This window comes from Ursus maritimus, unplaced genomic scaffold (assembly GCF_017311325.1).
Source record: "Ursus maritimus isolate PB19 unplaced genomic scaffold, ASM1731132v1 scaffold_1, whole genome shotgun sequence".
Classification (NCBI taxonomy): domain Eukaryota; kingdom Metazoa; phylum Chordata; class Mammalia; order Carnivora; family Ursidae; genus Ursus; species Ursus maritimus.
Genome location: NW_024423343.1, coordinates 3,556,792 through 3,570,963, shown reverse-complemented (window position 1 = coordinate 3,570,963; position 14,172 = coordinate 3,556,792). Strand labels below are relative to the sequence as shown.

The 14,172-nt window shown below is 44.2% G+C and overlaps 1 protein-coding gene across 5 annotated transcripts in view; it reads left to right on the top strand.

Moving 5' to 3' along the window:
* Positions 1–14,172, top strand: part of LOC103662628 (leucine-rich repeat flightless-interacting protein 1-like) — a gene marked incomplete in the record, with an annotated part of 86,066 nt that overhangs the window by 38,068 nt on the left and 33,826 nt on the right. For all 5 annotated transcript variants that reach the window (XM_040638685.1, XM_040638687.1, XM_040638686.1 and 2 more), the window contains 1 exon segment: positions 6,123–6,167. In XM_040638685.1, coding sequence (XP_040494619.1) covers positions 6,123–6,167 — 45 coding nt within the window.

The window sequence follows — 14,172 nt, the reverse complement described above, 5'->3', positions numbered from 1 at the left end:
GGTGTTTCTGAGCAGGGGCGAGGCGCTCCTGGAGGGGGAGCTCAGATCCGTTAAAGGTGGACAGAGCCTTACATCCCTGGAGGAGGAGCGGTGACTGTCCCTGGGGCCAGGAAGCGGGAAGCCGGTGACAAAGGTTGGGGGTTTCGGAGGTGGGTTGTGGTTGGAGCCGCACGAGCAGCTGGGATACCCCGAGACGGGCATGGAGAGTACAGAGGGGCAAGGTGAGCAGGCAGACACCAGGCTGGAGTGTAGATCTGCCCGCACGCCCCACAGACCCTGAGGACGCGGGGCCTGTGAGCTGGCTGTGGCTTTCCCGGACCAGCCAGCTCCGCCCAGCCCTCCCGTGGCGGCCCCTAGCTCTCTCCATCGTGGTTCTCCTCTGTGCAGACGTGAGACCCGACTGCGGCCTGTGTCCGCTGTGCTGTGGGGCTCTTTGAAAGGATTATGAGCTCCTTTTGAATGGATTCATTAGGGAAGAATAATATGTAGATATTCTGTGGGAACTCCGAGTGAACCTTTTACTTCACACAAAGACCTCCACTAATAGAAACAAAATGGTAATAGATGACCAGCCAATATGATGGACGGGACGCATCTCTTTCATTGCTACTGACCTGACAAGCGTTTTCATGGAATGTACTATGTGTCGTGTGGTCGTAACATTGAAGATGCTCACCTGTGTTCGCCCACGTAAGACTAGAAATGCCAAGCGTTGGCAGTGCCTTGAGTAAAGCCTGGCTCAGCAAATGTTTTGTTCTATGAATGAATGAGTGAGTGAGTCTGGTGTCTCAGTGTTACCTAGTGATTACTGCACAGTTAGGAGAGCCTCTGAAGCAAATGAACATGTCAGTGTGTGATAATCTGCTTTAAAAAAAAAAAACCGTATTTCAATTCTATTCTAGTGATCCCTTCTTCTTTACCTGTCATTTTCCTGGCAAAAAAAAAAAAAAAACGTATTTCAATTCTATTCTAGCGATCCCTTCTTCTTTACCTGCCATTTTCCTGGCGTTGTTTGTACCTGCAGGAATCAGACCAGGAAAGCATCTTTCTTCCCTATTTGTGAACTTGCCCAGTTGACTTTCCAATTCAGTTTCTGTGCTTTCTTGTTGAACTTTTATCACTGTGCAAAGAAATTTCGAATTGAAGATGAAATGCTTCTCCCCACTGCTGGTAGTGGGTCACGCCGACCCGTGCATTGGAATCGTACCAGGATTCTTGCAGGGGCCCATGTGTGTGCGCCCGGGTTTCACCATTGTATCTAAAATAGAATGTAAAATGAGTTAGGAAATTAATAATTCTTTCAATGACACTTCAAACATTTTTCGCATTCTACCAGTATTCGGTGTTGGGTTTTTTCCCAGTATGGCTTTTATTCACATTTCCAGGGACTTAGAGAACCTTTCTTCCCAATGTATCTACTTTTGTAATTGGATTCATTTCTTTTCCTGTTTCTTTTGTTTCTTCTCCGTAGATCTACCAGGTTCAAAAGGTGGGCTCTGTGTTCTTTGTTTTCTAATTTGCATGCATTCGTTGTTTTCCTTGCCAAGGGCCTGGTCACCTTTCAGAAATAATGCCTTTCATTGAAAATACACGGAAGTTTTTGCTGCTTCTTTTACTGCTGTTTACAAATTGGTTCGATCAAGAATGCTCGAGTCCCTACTTCCACCCCGAGAAAAAGCAACCATCAGACGCTCCTGGGTCCACAGAATATTTTCCTCAACTCTGCTTTTCTCAAGGAATTAGAAAATTGTTTCTTTGAGGGAAAAAAAATTCTAAGATAAAATAAAATCACACATCAGAATTGGGGAAACCTTCGAAGTCAGATATTTAGAGAGAAAGATTATCCTTCCATATGATTTTATTAGAAAAATTTTAAAATCTCAATGCAGATTACCACACATTGAGAGATTATTACATACTGATTTAAAAATCGGATTTAAAAAAATGATACAACAGTAACACCCAATAGCTTAAAATAAACTTGCCGTCCATCCCTAAACATTCAGGATGGTAACGTGCATGTGTATTTCCTAGGCCACTTAGAAGCGGCTAAGATTTAGAAAGAAATACACTAGCAGGCCAGGCACACAAAGCAAGGTCGGAAACAACCAGATCAGTGGCTCCTGATTCTGCGACGATGATGGAACAAGTGGTTGGTTCCCTGACAATTCATAGACTGTGTCTACAGTGAGTCCTTTCCAGACCTGAATCTAGTTTGTTACTTTCGATGTCTATCATAGTTGCTTTTTATAAAACTATTTAGTTTATAGATAAAGAAGAACGGTATTTTTTTTCTTTTAGAGCAGCTAAGAAAATCAAAATAAGATGGCCGTTTCAGAGGTTAGAGTAAGCAGGTCCTTCTAAACACACGGTCAGTAAATTTAAAATTCCGGCCGTGGATTCCTGTTCTCGCTACAATACCGGATTGCCTTTGCTTCCTGTCCCCCACCCCCAGTCTGCGTAACTACTGTCTAGAGGAGTGTGGAGAAATCAGATAAGTAGGTGCCAGAATCTGTTTGCGCTTTATTAGTTTCGTAGGCTCTGGTATTGGAATTCATGTGGAAGCTGGGTCCAAACATACAGGGTCTCAGAAGAATTTAACAAGTAAGAGGCAAAGCTGGCAGGGCTGGGGAACCCTCCCTGTGACAAATTGTCCAAAACCAAGAAAAGAGACCCCGCCTAGTAATTAACACTTTGGTTCATTCCTTTCTAGTTCCAGATCACTATTATTTTTCTGGTTAGTAATTCACCAGGGATACAATGTTAGACCTTTGTCAGAATGTTAACTTGTATACAGAGTAACTCTAGAAAGGAGCTCAGGAAGTCCACAGAAGAAAAGCAGATACACATTTTTATAATAAAGATGTGCCAAGGGAAGGGAAGGCTCTCCTTATCATTAAGATTTGAGAAAAGGAAGAGGAGGCAGTAAACATCTCTCTCGGCCCACTTGGCTGTTCTGTGTGATGGTTTCTCTTCTACTGAATCAAAGCTATTTCTGAAAGTCGAGCACCTTTTGTATTGTAAGTCTGGCTCCTGCTTCCTCTGCATGACTCACTGGCTAATCATAGTCGTTTACATTTGAAACATTGTACGCTTTCCGCACTTGGCTGTGCTAGCCTGCTCACTAACATCAGAGCTTCCACTTAGTTCACTTGGGGGGGGGGGCGCTGCTGTCCGTCCCTGAAATGACGGGGGAAACGTAGCTACAGGCGTAGGAGTGATGTATAAGGTCAGCATGAGCTAGATGGAAGATTTTGAATGCTGAGTGTTATTTTTATCACAAAAAGAGCAAGAGATGGTGTGCAGCGTTTGATATAAGTATAGAATTGGCAGAAAAGGAAAATATGGAAATAGAAAAACGGATCATACAGACTTCTGTTGGAATTGAAATAATTTTTGTGCCTTTATATAGGCCCCCCCTTAAAAAAAAAAGACTGTCTTCTTTCTTTGTAATCAAGCCATGAGTAATTTTTGTGCCTTTATATAGGCCCCCCCTTAAAAAAAAAAAAAAGACTTGTCTTCTTTCTTTGTAATCAAGCCATGAACTGAAGAGGGTTGATGTCCTCACATTTTACAGGTGAGAAGCCTGGAATTTGGCTGTGAGAGCGGGGCCAACATTAATTGAATGCAAATGGCTTTAAGCTGTTGCATTTCAGCTAACTTGAGTTAAAGCCTCAAAGTAAAGAATGTGACTTACAGAAGAAGAGTCGGCTCATGTAGTTTCGATATGTTCCATTTCTGTATTGGTTGAAATTTGAAAGCATGATTAAATTCTCCCTCCAGTTTTTTCTCTTCCACTTTCCTGCTTAGCGTCCTAAGAGAAAGGGACAAGACAGTCGGGGTGCCATTATATTTAAATTCTGGCCACCCTTCAAAATAAACTGAAACTAAGCCAAACATAGCAGCATGTTTTGGCAATTAGAAAACAGTTTCAAAACTTGTCTTGGACTTCTAGCATCTAATATTTTTTTCTGATTAGAAAGTTTTAACGTATAAAGAGGAAACTCATCTATGGTAGATGACGTGGAGGTTTGGTTGGTTATTCCTTGCTTTTCCTTTTGGAATTGTGGGAAAAGTGAGGAGAAAAGCAGAACCCCATTATTTGAGACTAGACTTGGGCTCCCGCCTATCTTGGGAATTACTATATTTAGTAAGGGCAGTAGCCATTCTGAATCCGCTTTTCTAATTTTAACTTGGACCACCGGGGCTGGGACAAGCAAGGTAAAAACATGGGGGCATTAGCTAAAGAAAATGCCAAATATAACCTGCTACCATAATTTTTTTTTTCTGTTCCAAGCCCTCTTCTTAGCCACTCAGTCATCTTTCCATCGGTGACATGCTATAAAGACATCCAAAGAACGTAAATTCTCACGGGCCTAAATTTAGCCTAGATATCCAATAGCCGGAGCAAGGGCTCCAGAGACCTAGGGGTCATCACGCACTCTGTCCCCATCCCCTGGGCTTTCTCGCGGCTGTAGCAGCTTGAGTGTCTTCGTTCCGCAGGCTTGAACAGCCTCACGCAGGGGCTGCTTGGCCAAGTTTCAGCTCCCGCCCCACCGTGCTCCGCCCTGGCCCGTGGGCTTGCCTGGGAGGGCGGGATGAGGAGGTCTCCACGCACAGGCTCCCCAACACCGGGGGCGCTCCCTGCAGAGCTCCGAGTGTGGTGTTTACCGCTGTGCTTCCGCTTGTTCCCTTCCCCGTGTGGCTTGGGCAGCAGTTTGAAGATGCATGTCTGAACAGTTTCTTACTGGTTGCCATTTCACGTCTTGCCTAATTTTCTTTCCTTTCTGTCTATAGAAATATTATGGGCTGGATACAAAATGGGGTGACATCGAGCAGTGGATGGTAGGCCTTGAATACAATTTTAAGCTGAACTGGTTTATAATTTGATTCTTATGAACTTTAATTATGTTGCTAGATTCCTACTGTACCATAATTTAATACTGAGAGATTTTCTTCCAGGGACTTCTGCATCTGGCCTGATTGCTTACATCCGTATGAAGCTCGGTTAGAAATGGTCCTGGCCGGCGTTTTGTCTGGTCTGGTCAGTAGCTGCTGACTCCTGGAGTCGCCAGGCTAGTGGCTTGTGGTCTCCAGTGCCACCGCCTCCCTGTCTCCTGGGGCAGAGGGCTCTCCATTTTACACACTCAGGAGGAGATGGTGCCCCAGGCATGAGGTTCTAGAAGGGGGTGTTCCCCTTGCTGTCCACTGGCCCCAAGAGAACATGGACCCACTCCTTCTCTCCTTAATTCGTCCATATGAGTTCCTCCCACCTCCTCCTGTCCTTGACACATACCGAGTGGCCTCATGAGCATGATCCCATAGTTTTAGTAACTGAGAGCCTGGCCAGTGTGGAAATGTCATATTCGATGTCCCTTATGCACAAATAATCCAAGGAAATGTAAAATTGCCTCCTGCTATGTTAGACACCTGTGTAGAACAGGAAAGAGAATTGTTCCTGAAATATAAACAGTATACACTTCCTCTATTGGAAGAAATGATCGATTTCAGCCTTCACTATGGTAAACCTTCATTTTAAGCTGCTATGGCAGATGTATTTTTATCGGATCTTCAGAGCCAGTTAAAAGATGCCTCATTGTCCTCTATACCACTGAGAAAGCAAAAAAACACTGCTAATCAAAATGGGAACAACTTTGATGGTAAGATACGCCCCCGCTTCAGAGATGTCCGGATGTGAAAAACTGTGTGTGTCTCGGAATGCACAAAATGTACTAGATTGGGCGACATCCTTATTAGAGCTTTTATGGACATGATTTATCTCCTGATTCCCAAAGGAAAGAGAATAAGGTTCTGACTGTAGGCGGGAAAGTACGTTGGTTGAAATGGACCACACTGAGGAGGTTGGGAACAAACGAAGGCCCATCTTCCCCCCAACACACACTTTTAAAGCCAAAATGAAATATGCCAATTACTCGTGTGCTTACACACCCCCCCAAAGAAAACATTCTTCCTTGGTGGTTTAATTGGAGACTTTTAATGGCATCAAAGAAAATATTTGTTTGACATTTGTAACAAATACTGTGTTGTATCACAACCAGACTAAAGGTTTCTGTTGTGTCTGTATCTGACCTTTAATACTGTTTCTTCCATTGCTTTGGTAGGAAGACAGTGAGCGCTATTCACGTCGATCCAGAAGAAACACATCGGTTAGTACCGTGTTCACTTTGACTGAAGTCTGATTTGTAGTTGTGGCGGCTGAAATACATGAATCAGATCTATCTTAGTGATGCTTATGAAAGAAACTACCTGCTACTATCATTACCTAAACAAAGATTGTGGACCCTGCTTTTAGCATTTTGACCTAACTTTGTGAGGGGAGAATGGGAAATTTCTGAGTACTAATATATTCATGACAGTTTAATGCTCTTTTGCTATCCAGTACCCACGAATAATTAGCAGAGGGATACGCATGGAGGCTGTGTGTCTGTAGTTTATCAGCAAAGTAAATAACACCACTTCAGTGAAATTAACTGAAAGCGGTATCATCCAGAAACAGCCCTCTGTAAACAGAGGTGCACACACGGCCCACGTCGGGGAGACGGAGGCTCGGGTCCACCGAGGTTTCCAGAGGCGCCTGACCTGCCCCACTGCTGTGGTGTCCGGTCGGCACATCTCTCTGAAAGCTGGACGTGGGTTTCTTTATGTTACGCTTCATGTTTGTTCTCATCCTTTCTTTTACTAGGCTTCTGAGGAAGATGAGCGCATGTCAGTGGGTAGTCGTGGAAGTCTGAGGGTCAGTAACCACAATGATTGGGTTTGCATGGTACAGTTTATGGTTGGCCGTCTTTGCTGCTGTGTCCCTGCATTCAGACTTCCTGTTCATTACCCCACAGTCTAACCGAGAAGCTGCTCTTTTGAAATCTAATCCATGGGGGTGGTGGGGGGCGTCTCCTTGTGTTGCAGAGAGATTATTGATAAGCATGGGCACCTGTGTTGTGTCTTCCTCCCAAGAGTGGAAATCATACTGTTTTTATATTCCCCCACATCACAGCACTGCCACGCCTTGACTAAGTGGTCTTGGCAATGCTGCTGTGATGAAGGGGCCCGTTTGCCTACGTGCTCCCAGTCAAATTTGCATTCCAGGTAAAGTGACTGTTATTCAGCGCTGTTTTTGCGTAGCTCCTTGAAAGCTGCCCTACGCTGCCTGGTGGAAAATTGGAGCAGGTTGGATCCAGGAGACCCAGGTGTCCTCACCCTCGAGAGTCTTACCTTTGGTCAGCTGTGATGAAATCTCTTCATCACTCACAGCTTGATGGTCGATAAAGACAAATACATATTTTTCCTTAAACATTCCAAAAATCTTCATAATGAGGCTTGAAAACATTGCATGCCTTGGGAAGTGAAGGAGAGAAACTGTGTTTTGCTTAGTGCTTTAAGTCAGTGAGTTACTCTGAGCATGTCAGTTTTACTTACCACTGGGTTACAGTTGCTGTCACTGCTGGTAGAAGTAGGTCTCAACGCGGCCACTCCGTTGTGCTCAAGAACCGTATAGAGCAGAAGGCTTGTTTTTGATCACTGTGACAATTAAATGAGACAATTAAACCTCGATTTCTTCTATGCACTGTGAATGTGCATTTCACCTGGCCGTTCACAACAGTAACTGTAAAGGTGATACGTTGTTCTGTCATTCTGACAGCAATCATTGTCCTTGTCCTAGCAGTAGTGCCAAAGCAGATCCATAGTGATTTTTCCAGAAAGTAACGGTTCAGCTGTGAAGTCAGTTGAAGAGCTTCCTTGCCCTCTGAAACTTTCCCCTTAGCCATACCGTTATAACTTCCTCAAAGATCTTGTCTCTGACAAGTCAAGCTAGAGGAAGTAACATTTATCTAACCAAAACATTATAAATGCAAACCTCAGTTTGCAGAATCTGTGGCAGAGACACGGAAATGACAGCTGTTGGGCAGGCCCAGAAGAAGGCTAGGTCCTTGAAACCAAGAGAAGAAGATACTGTTTCCAGGAGGAAGGGTGGGGGTCAAGGGAGCATTGGACCAAGGGCTGACCACTGGCCTTAGCGTCATGGAGGACGTCAGTGACCTTGACAAGGAAACTTTTGGTGGAAGTGGTGAGAACAAAACCTGATTAATGCAGGCTCAAGAGAGGACAGCAGAGAAATTGTACACAGAATCCAGACCTATCACGGTATCATTTTCAGATCTGTGAGCCTCCTGAAATTGTATTCAAGAGTTTGTGTGTACTTGGATTTTTCTGGGAAAAGAATTTGTTTCCTAAGATTCTCAGAAAGATTCCTGATCCCAAAGAGTTTAAAACTATTAAAATCATTGTTTATAGCATTCATTTCATTTTCAATGATTTTAACCAGACATGAGTTAAATTTCTTTGCTAGACACCATTCTCTGCCAAGATTTCAAGCATATTTGTTTTAAGGTATAAAATTTTATAGAAGAGGCCCACAATCTGGACATTAAATAAGAGAGGGGCAGAAAGTGGAAAATCAACAGTGGACAGAATTCTTGTGTTTAGCCAGGTGGTTTCCTACACTATTCTTTCCCATGATAAACGTGGTCTAAAGAAATAATATTAAAAAAAAAAAAAAAGCCACAGACCTTGAGAACTTAGATCCTGGAGGTAAGAGTCAGACCTCATAACTCTGACAGGTTCAGGACAAGCCCAGAGCAGTGAGGAGGTGACAGTATCAGTCCCCAAGCTCTCTGGGGCCGGAGGCTCTCTGGCCTCCATTGGTTGGTGGACCAGCTGCCCTGCCGAGAAGAACCTTCTCTCACCCCCCTGTGCCAGGTCAGTGTGTGCTGCTTTGATGTATCTTAATATTCTGAAATCTTTAGTTTGCAAAGTTCAAAGATCATATCTTTTATTTCTTGACATTCTCAAAATACAGGCCTTCTTCGTTCAACTGGCAGTGATGGTAAACCCTTAAAAATGGGGGCAAATTTTCCTTTCCTAGTGTTTGCATGGGCATTCTTCTCAGTAAACCTAGATTTCGGATATCATGAGATTTTACTTTTTCTTATTTAAAAATTGATAATGATGCATGTATTCACCTTTCGCCTAATATGAATAGAATGTATCTTGTAGAGGAGGAAGTAAGATTGCTCAAACTGCTTCAGACTTCATGAATTATAGCAACATTTGCCATACAAGTTTTATTTAATGTCACTGGGTTTTATGATGACTGTCATTCTAAGGCGATTCCTTTTGTACATGAGATCCTGAAAGTCATATAAAAATGTAATTTTGTCAAGATTTCAAGATTACCTGGCTTTTGCTTTATGTTTTCTGATGTTTGGGTTAGCGTTCTAATTGATTTTGGCAACTCTGTTTTCTGTTCTTTTCCTCTTCCACCCTCATGCGGACAGTCGCAGCCTGACTTGGAGTATGGGGGTCCTTACGCCTGGGTGAGACGGTCGGATAGATGTTGAGGCATGATCCTAATAGTGCTGTGTGATGGGGAATAACCTGTGATGTTTCCACTAATCTCGTGGGCGTGTTTGTACAAAAAGCCAAGTATATCTTTGTCCAGAAAGACACACATGCTGTCCACCAGGCCCCCTTGGGGGAGGGGTGCCGCAGGCCGGAGGGCAGGTGCACCTACCAGAGTGAGCGCTCTTCTTGCAGAGCCCCGGCTGTGTCTCTGATGCTCAGGGTCAGGCCCTGTGCTTGACCACACTCACGCACCGCTCGGTCTTTGAGCACCAGCTGTTTGCCACGCACTGTGCTAACAGCTGTGGATACCAAGACGGGACCAGAGTGTCTTGCTTTCAAGGAACTCAACTCAAATCAAGAATTCCCAAAACTTCTACATTTCCTTTCAAAGATTAAAGTTAGTCATTTTCTCTAACGAAAAATCCATTATTTTTTAATCTGCACCCTAAATGTGCGTTCTGGCCCCTTTGCCAAAAAGTGCTGTTTTAGAAAGACCGCGATTCTGGTACCAAAAATGAAATCTTCAGATTTAAATTTGGAATTTCCCTTCTTACGTCTGTCTGTCTGCACCCTTTGCACAGAAAAACATGTACATCTGAAAACCTGTACGTTTAAGTGACACCAAAAGAGAGAGAAACTTCATCTCGCAGAAATGAGCAAGAACGCGCTTCTGCACCGAAGTGGTTCTGGCAGATCGTGCACTGCTTCGTTTCTTCTCTTCTCCTGAAAGCATCTTGTGCTTCATTCATTCCACCACCCTTCAAAATTATTTAACAACTTTCTGTTTTTAAAATGTAGTTTTTACCTTGAAGACGGTAACGAATAGTGCCGTGCTTGCCCCCCAGCCTCCTGGAAGGGCTGCAGCTCACCGCTTGACAGATGGGAGCCAGCGGCCAAGGGGGAGCCAGGCATTCCAGCCCGTTCTTGGCCTCAGCCACAGGCGAGCGGTAGATCCGCTGTGGAGAACGTGAAGCACAGAGTCACGTAACTAGATTCAGGACGTGCTCTTCACGGAAGCTCCCAGGGCGCTTCACAGTGACTCTGTAATTCTAGCAGCTCTTCTGTTCTCTAAGTAAATGTACGCACAGCTCCTTTCCAGATTTTTAACCATCTTATTTTAATCTCAAAGCTCTCTCTGTCAAATAAATAAATAAAAACTTAAAAAAACAAAAAACAAAGTAAACTCTATTTAAGGGCCAGTCCCTGGTGGAATGAATGAGTACACGTGTTAGCAATAGTCAGAAACACATTCTGGATTTTGCTTTTATTTTCAGTTTTCATTCTGTTTTCAGACTGAGTTGAGTGCATGAAATACCGCACTTCAGAGTTTTGATTTGGCCGTTCTTATTTTGCTTCCCATCTCTCCTGCCCTTGGATGTGATCTTTTGACAGTATAAAAATGATCTAACATCATTAACCAAACAAAATAGCGGTTGACGTTTGCTTGCACGGTCAACGTGAAGTGCGCTCATGGTCTGATAGCAACGGCACAGTAGTTGGGAGCCTTCTGACTAATCACAAGATACCGCTGGAATCACTGGCTCTGATACGGTATTCATTCTTGTATCTTACACTCTTTTAGAGAACACTAATCTGTGACTGTCTTCTGTATTCTGTTCTGAGAGCAGCGCTCCTCCGTGTTACTGTGTGTAAGATTCACCTAGGAAGCTTATGAAAATGCGCATTCCCCAGCCCCAGCTTTAGGTCTTCTGACTGCCCAGGTCAGGGGCCCGTGGTCCTGAGAAGCACACGAGGTGACCGTGAGCAGGTGGTCTGCACAGTAAGGGGTGTTGAAAAAACAATCTCTAAGCAAAGGAAATTGACCATCCGAGACCTGACTTCAGATGGAGTTCATACACCATCTATGGACTTTTTATTTTAATGCATTAATTTTCAACTCTCCTTATCCTGTTATGCGAGGTAGAAACAGCTCCACCCACCCAGATCCAACACATAAAAATCATCCAAGAGGAAAATGTTGGTGGTGTTCTTTAAGAGGTCAAAGTCCTTTTCACCATAGGGATGTCAACGAGAACCTATACATTGGAGAATGCATGCTAGGAATATATTCTCTGTAACAGAATTCCTTTACAACAGAAGAGCGTGGATGTCCACAGAGCCTGTGAAGGGAGAGTCTTCCTGCACGGCCACGGAAGGCTGGAAGAGAAACGGTGACAGATGAGGGGCGCACTTGCTCTCCCGTCCTTCACCGTGCTCTGCTCTGTGCTACAGGCGGCATAGAAATTTGAGATGACCAAAAGAAAGTTTTTCTAGAGCAGCACGTAGTCCCCAAAGCAACAGTGGAAAGCCAGAGGGCTTATATGTGGAATATATTTTACTTCCTCACTAATTAGTAAAGTCAAAGTCATCTAAAATTGATTGATGTTAGCCTTTATCATTATACTAATTTTTTTCCAGGAATGAGTTTCTAAACAGCTACCAAGAGAGTAAGACTATGGTCTGAAATACACAAGTCCTCAACACACACTCCCATCTCAGATAGTCTGGTCGGTTGAGAGAGAGAAAAGGAAAGTAGATTGAGTAAAACCCCTGCCTGTCTCTGAGGGTTTTTTACTATCAAATTTATTTCGGAGATGTTTTAACATTACTCGTGGAGTTTTCACATTTAAAGTTGAAGAATTTCTACATACTCTTCTGCTTCATTTAGAAACTTCAGCTTGACTTGTTTTTGAGTTGTAAGTAAACTTGTAGTTGGATAGTCAAGATTTCGTGAATCTGGATTTATGATCTGTCTGGAAGTTCATTTACTTATCCTCCACTCGTGTCGTAGTTGCAACACACATGCTAACTAGTCTCCTGTCGCCCGACCCTGTAAACAAGGACACGCTCCTGTTCCCATGGGCGCTGGGGACCTTCCACGGCCGCTCACTCCACCGTCCGCTCAGCACACGTTTCAGGGGGCGCTGTTCCTGGCTAATCAGGTTTAACCCTCCGCGGCCTTGTCAAGTGCGTATTTCTATGCACATTTGCACAGCTGAGGAAGTGGCTGGAGGTGCCAACGGATTAAACAAGCCTGTGTAATCATGTCACGTGATAGAGCACTGATTGGAATTTGTACTCCTGTCCTTTACCCCCTGGCATCTCCTTCCAGTTTTACCAGTTGTGTGGACTGCTTTCCGTTTTCTGTCTCGAGAGCTGGTTGTGTCTCTGACACTTGGCAGCTCTTGTCTTCAATCGGCAGAAATGTCCTTATAGATGAATGAGACCAATTCTAGAAGGGCTGGGCTTTGGCTGGGGGCACGTGAGTGCAGAGGTAGGAAGAGAAGGGAGGTGGGCACACACTTAATCTTTCTCTTTTCTGGAGGACACGTTAGGAGCTCATGAACTGTATCCTCAGACTTCATTTTGAAAAGCAAAGTAGGAAGACTGGATGAATGAGGAGCTCCCGCAGAGGATACGCACCCACCATAAACGTGTTTTCCACGATGAGCTTCTGCACTGAATTATAGATTGAACAGAAGCTATTTCCAAATCCTCTGGATACAACTTCACAATGGGCCATAGTTTTCAAGGACTTACCTGTGAACCAAGAACCGAAACCTGACTGACGCAGGCCGGGTCATGACCCCACTTGCGTGGCATTCCAGCTGCTGCAAAGCTAGGACTTCCGTGGCCATGAACCTGTAAACAGGGAAAGTGCTGACGAAAGCAGCTGCGCCGTGCCCATACGCTGCACCCCACAGAAGTCCTAGAGTGACCTGTAGCCACAAGTAACACGACCTGGGCTGATCGGATGAGCCTGACCGTCCGATTTCTCCCAAGTCGCGGTAGAGCAGATCGGAAGCATGGAGGCATCTCGGGGCATGCTGAGACGTGTGTTATCCCGGGCTGGTCGCGCCTCTGGTCCACTAACAAAGCCCAGTTTATACCCAGCTAACTCTTCCTTGCAGACGTGTGCTGCGTCTTCATTTGTATACTGATGTCCGTTTTCTTCTTTTCTTCATTGAAACAGACAAATGGTTATGATGGAGAGATATATGGATCGCAGTCCCTGAATAGAAGATCTGGCAGGGTCAGTATAGTAAATTTGCATGACAGAAGATGGAAACAGATTGCTGCAAAGCTGAAAAAAATATATATTGCTAAATTTAGCTTCTTTGCCTTTTTTTTCTGTGCTACAGTGGGTCTCTCCCCCTTCCCCAGCCCCAGCCCATGAAAGAATGAAAACTGATTTTTTCAACTGATAAACATTCTTAGAATGTTAGCCTTCTAACATTCTTAGTGTTACTATAAGAGATCGATATTAAAAAGAATCTCTTAAGTTTAAAAATATGTTGAATTAAATACTAGCTCTTTCATTATTTTGTTGCCCTAGGTGTATGTGCCTAATGTCTATATTAAGTATATTCAGCTTTCAAATATACTTACATTCAACATTCTCACCCTCTGTGCCCATCTCTCATTTGTCATTTTATTTTTTTTAAGACTTTATTTATTTATTTATTTATTTATTTATTTGACAGAGAGAGAGCACAAGCAGGGGGAGCAGCAGAGGGAGAGGGAGAAGCAGGCTTTCTGCTGAGCAGGACCTGAGCTGAAGGCAGGCACTTAACGGTCTGAGCCACCCAGGCGCCCCCCATTTGCCATTTTAAAGACGTATATTAGAGACCCTGTGTCCCTGAGTACAGGCACGGGAGGCAGCGGGGAGCAGGGTGGTGCTCTGTGCGGGGAGGGAGGAGAAAGGGATTAAGGGCAGGAGAGTCCGAGAGAAGGGGGAGGGCTTTGAGTTCA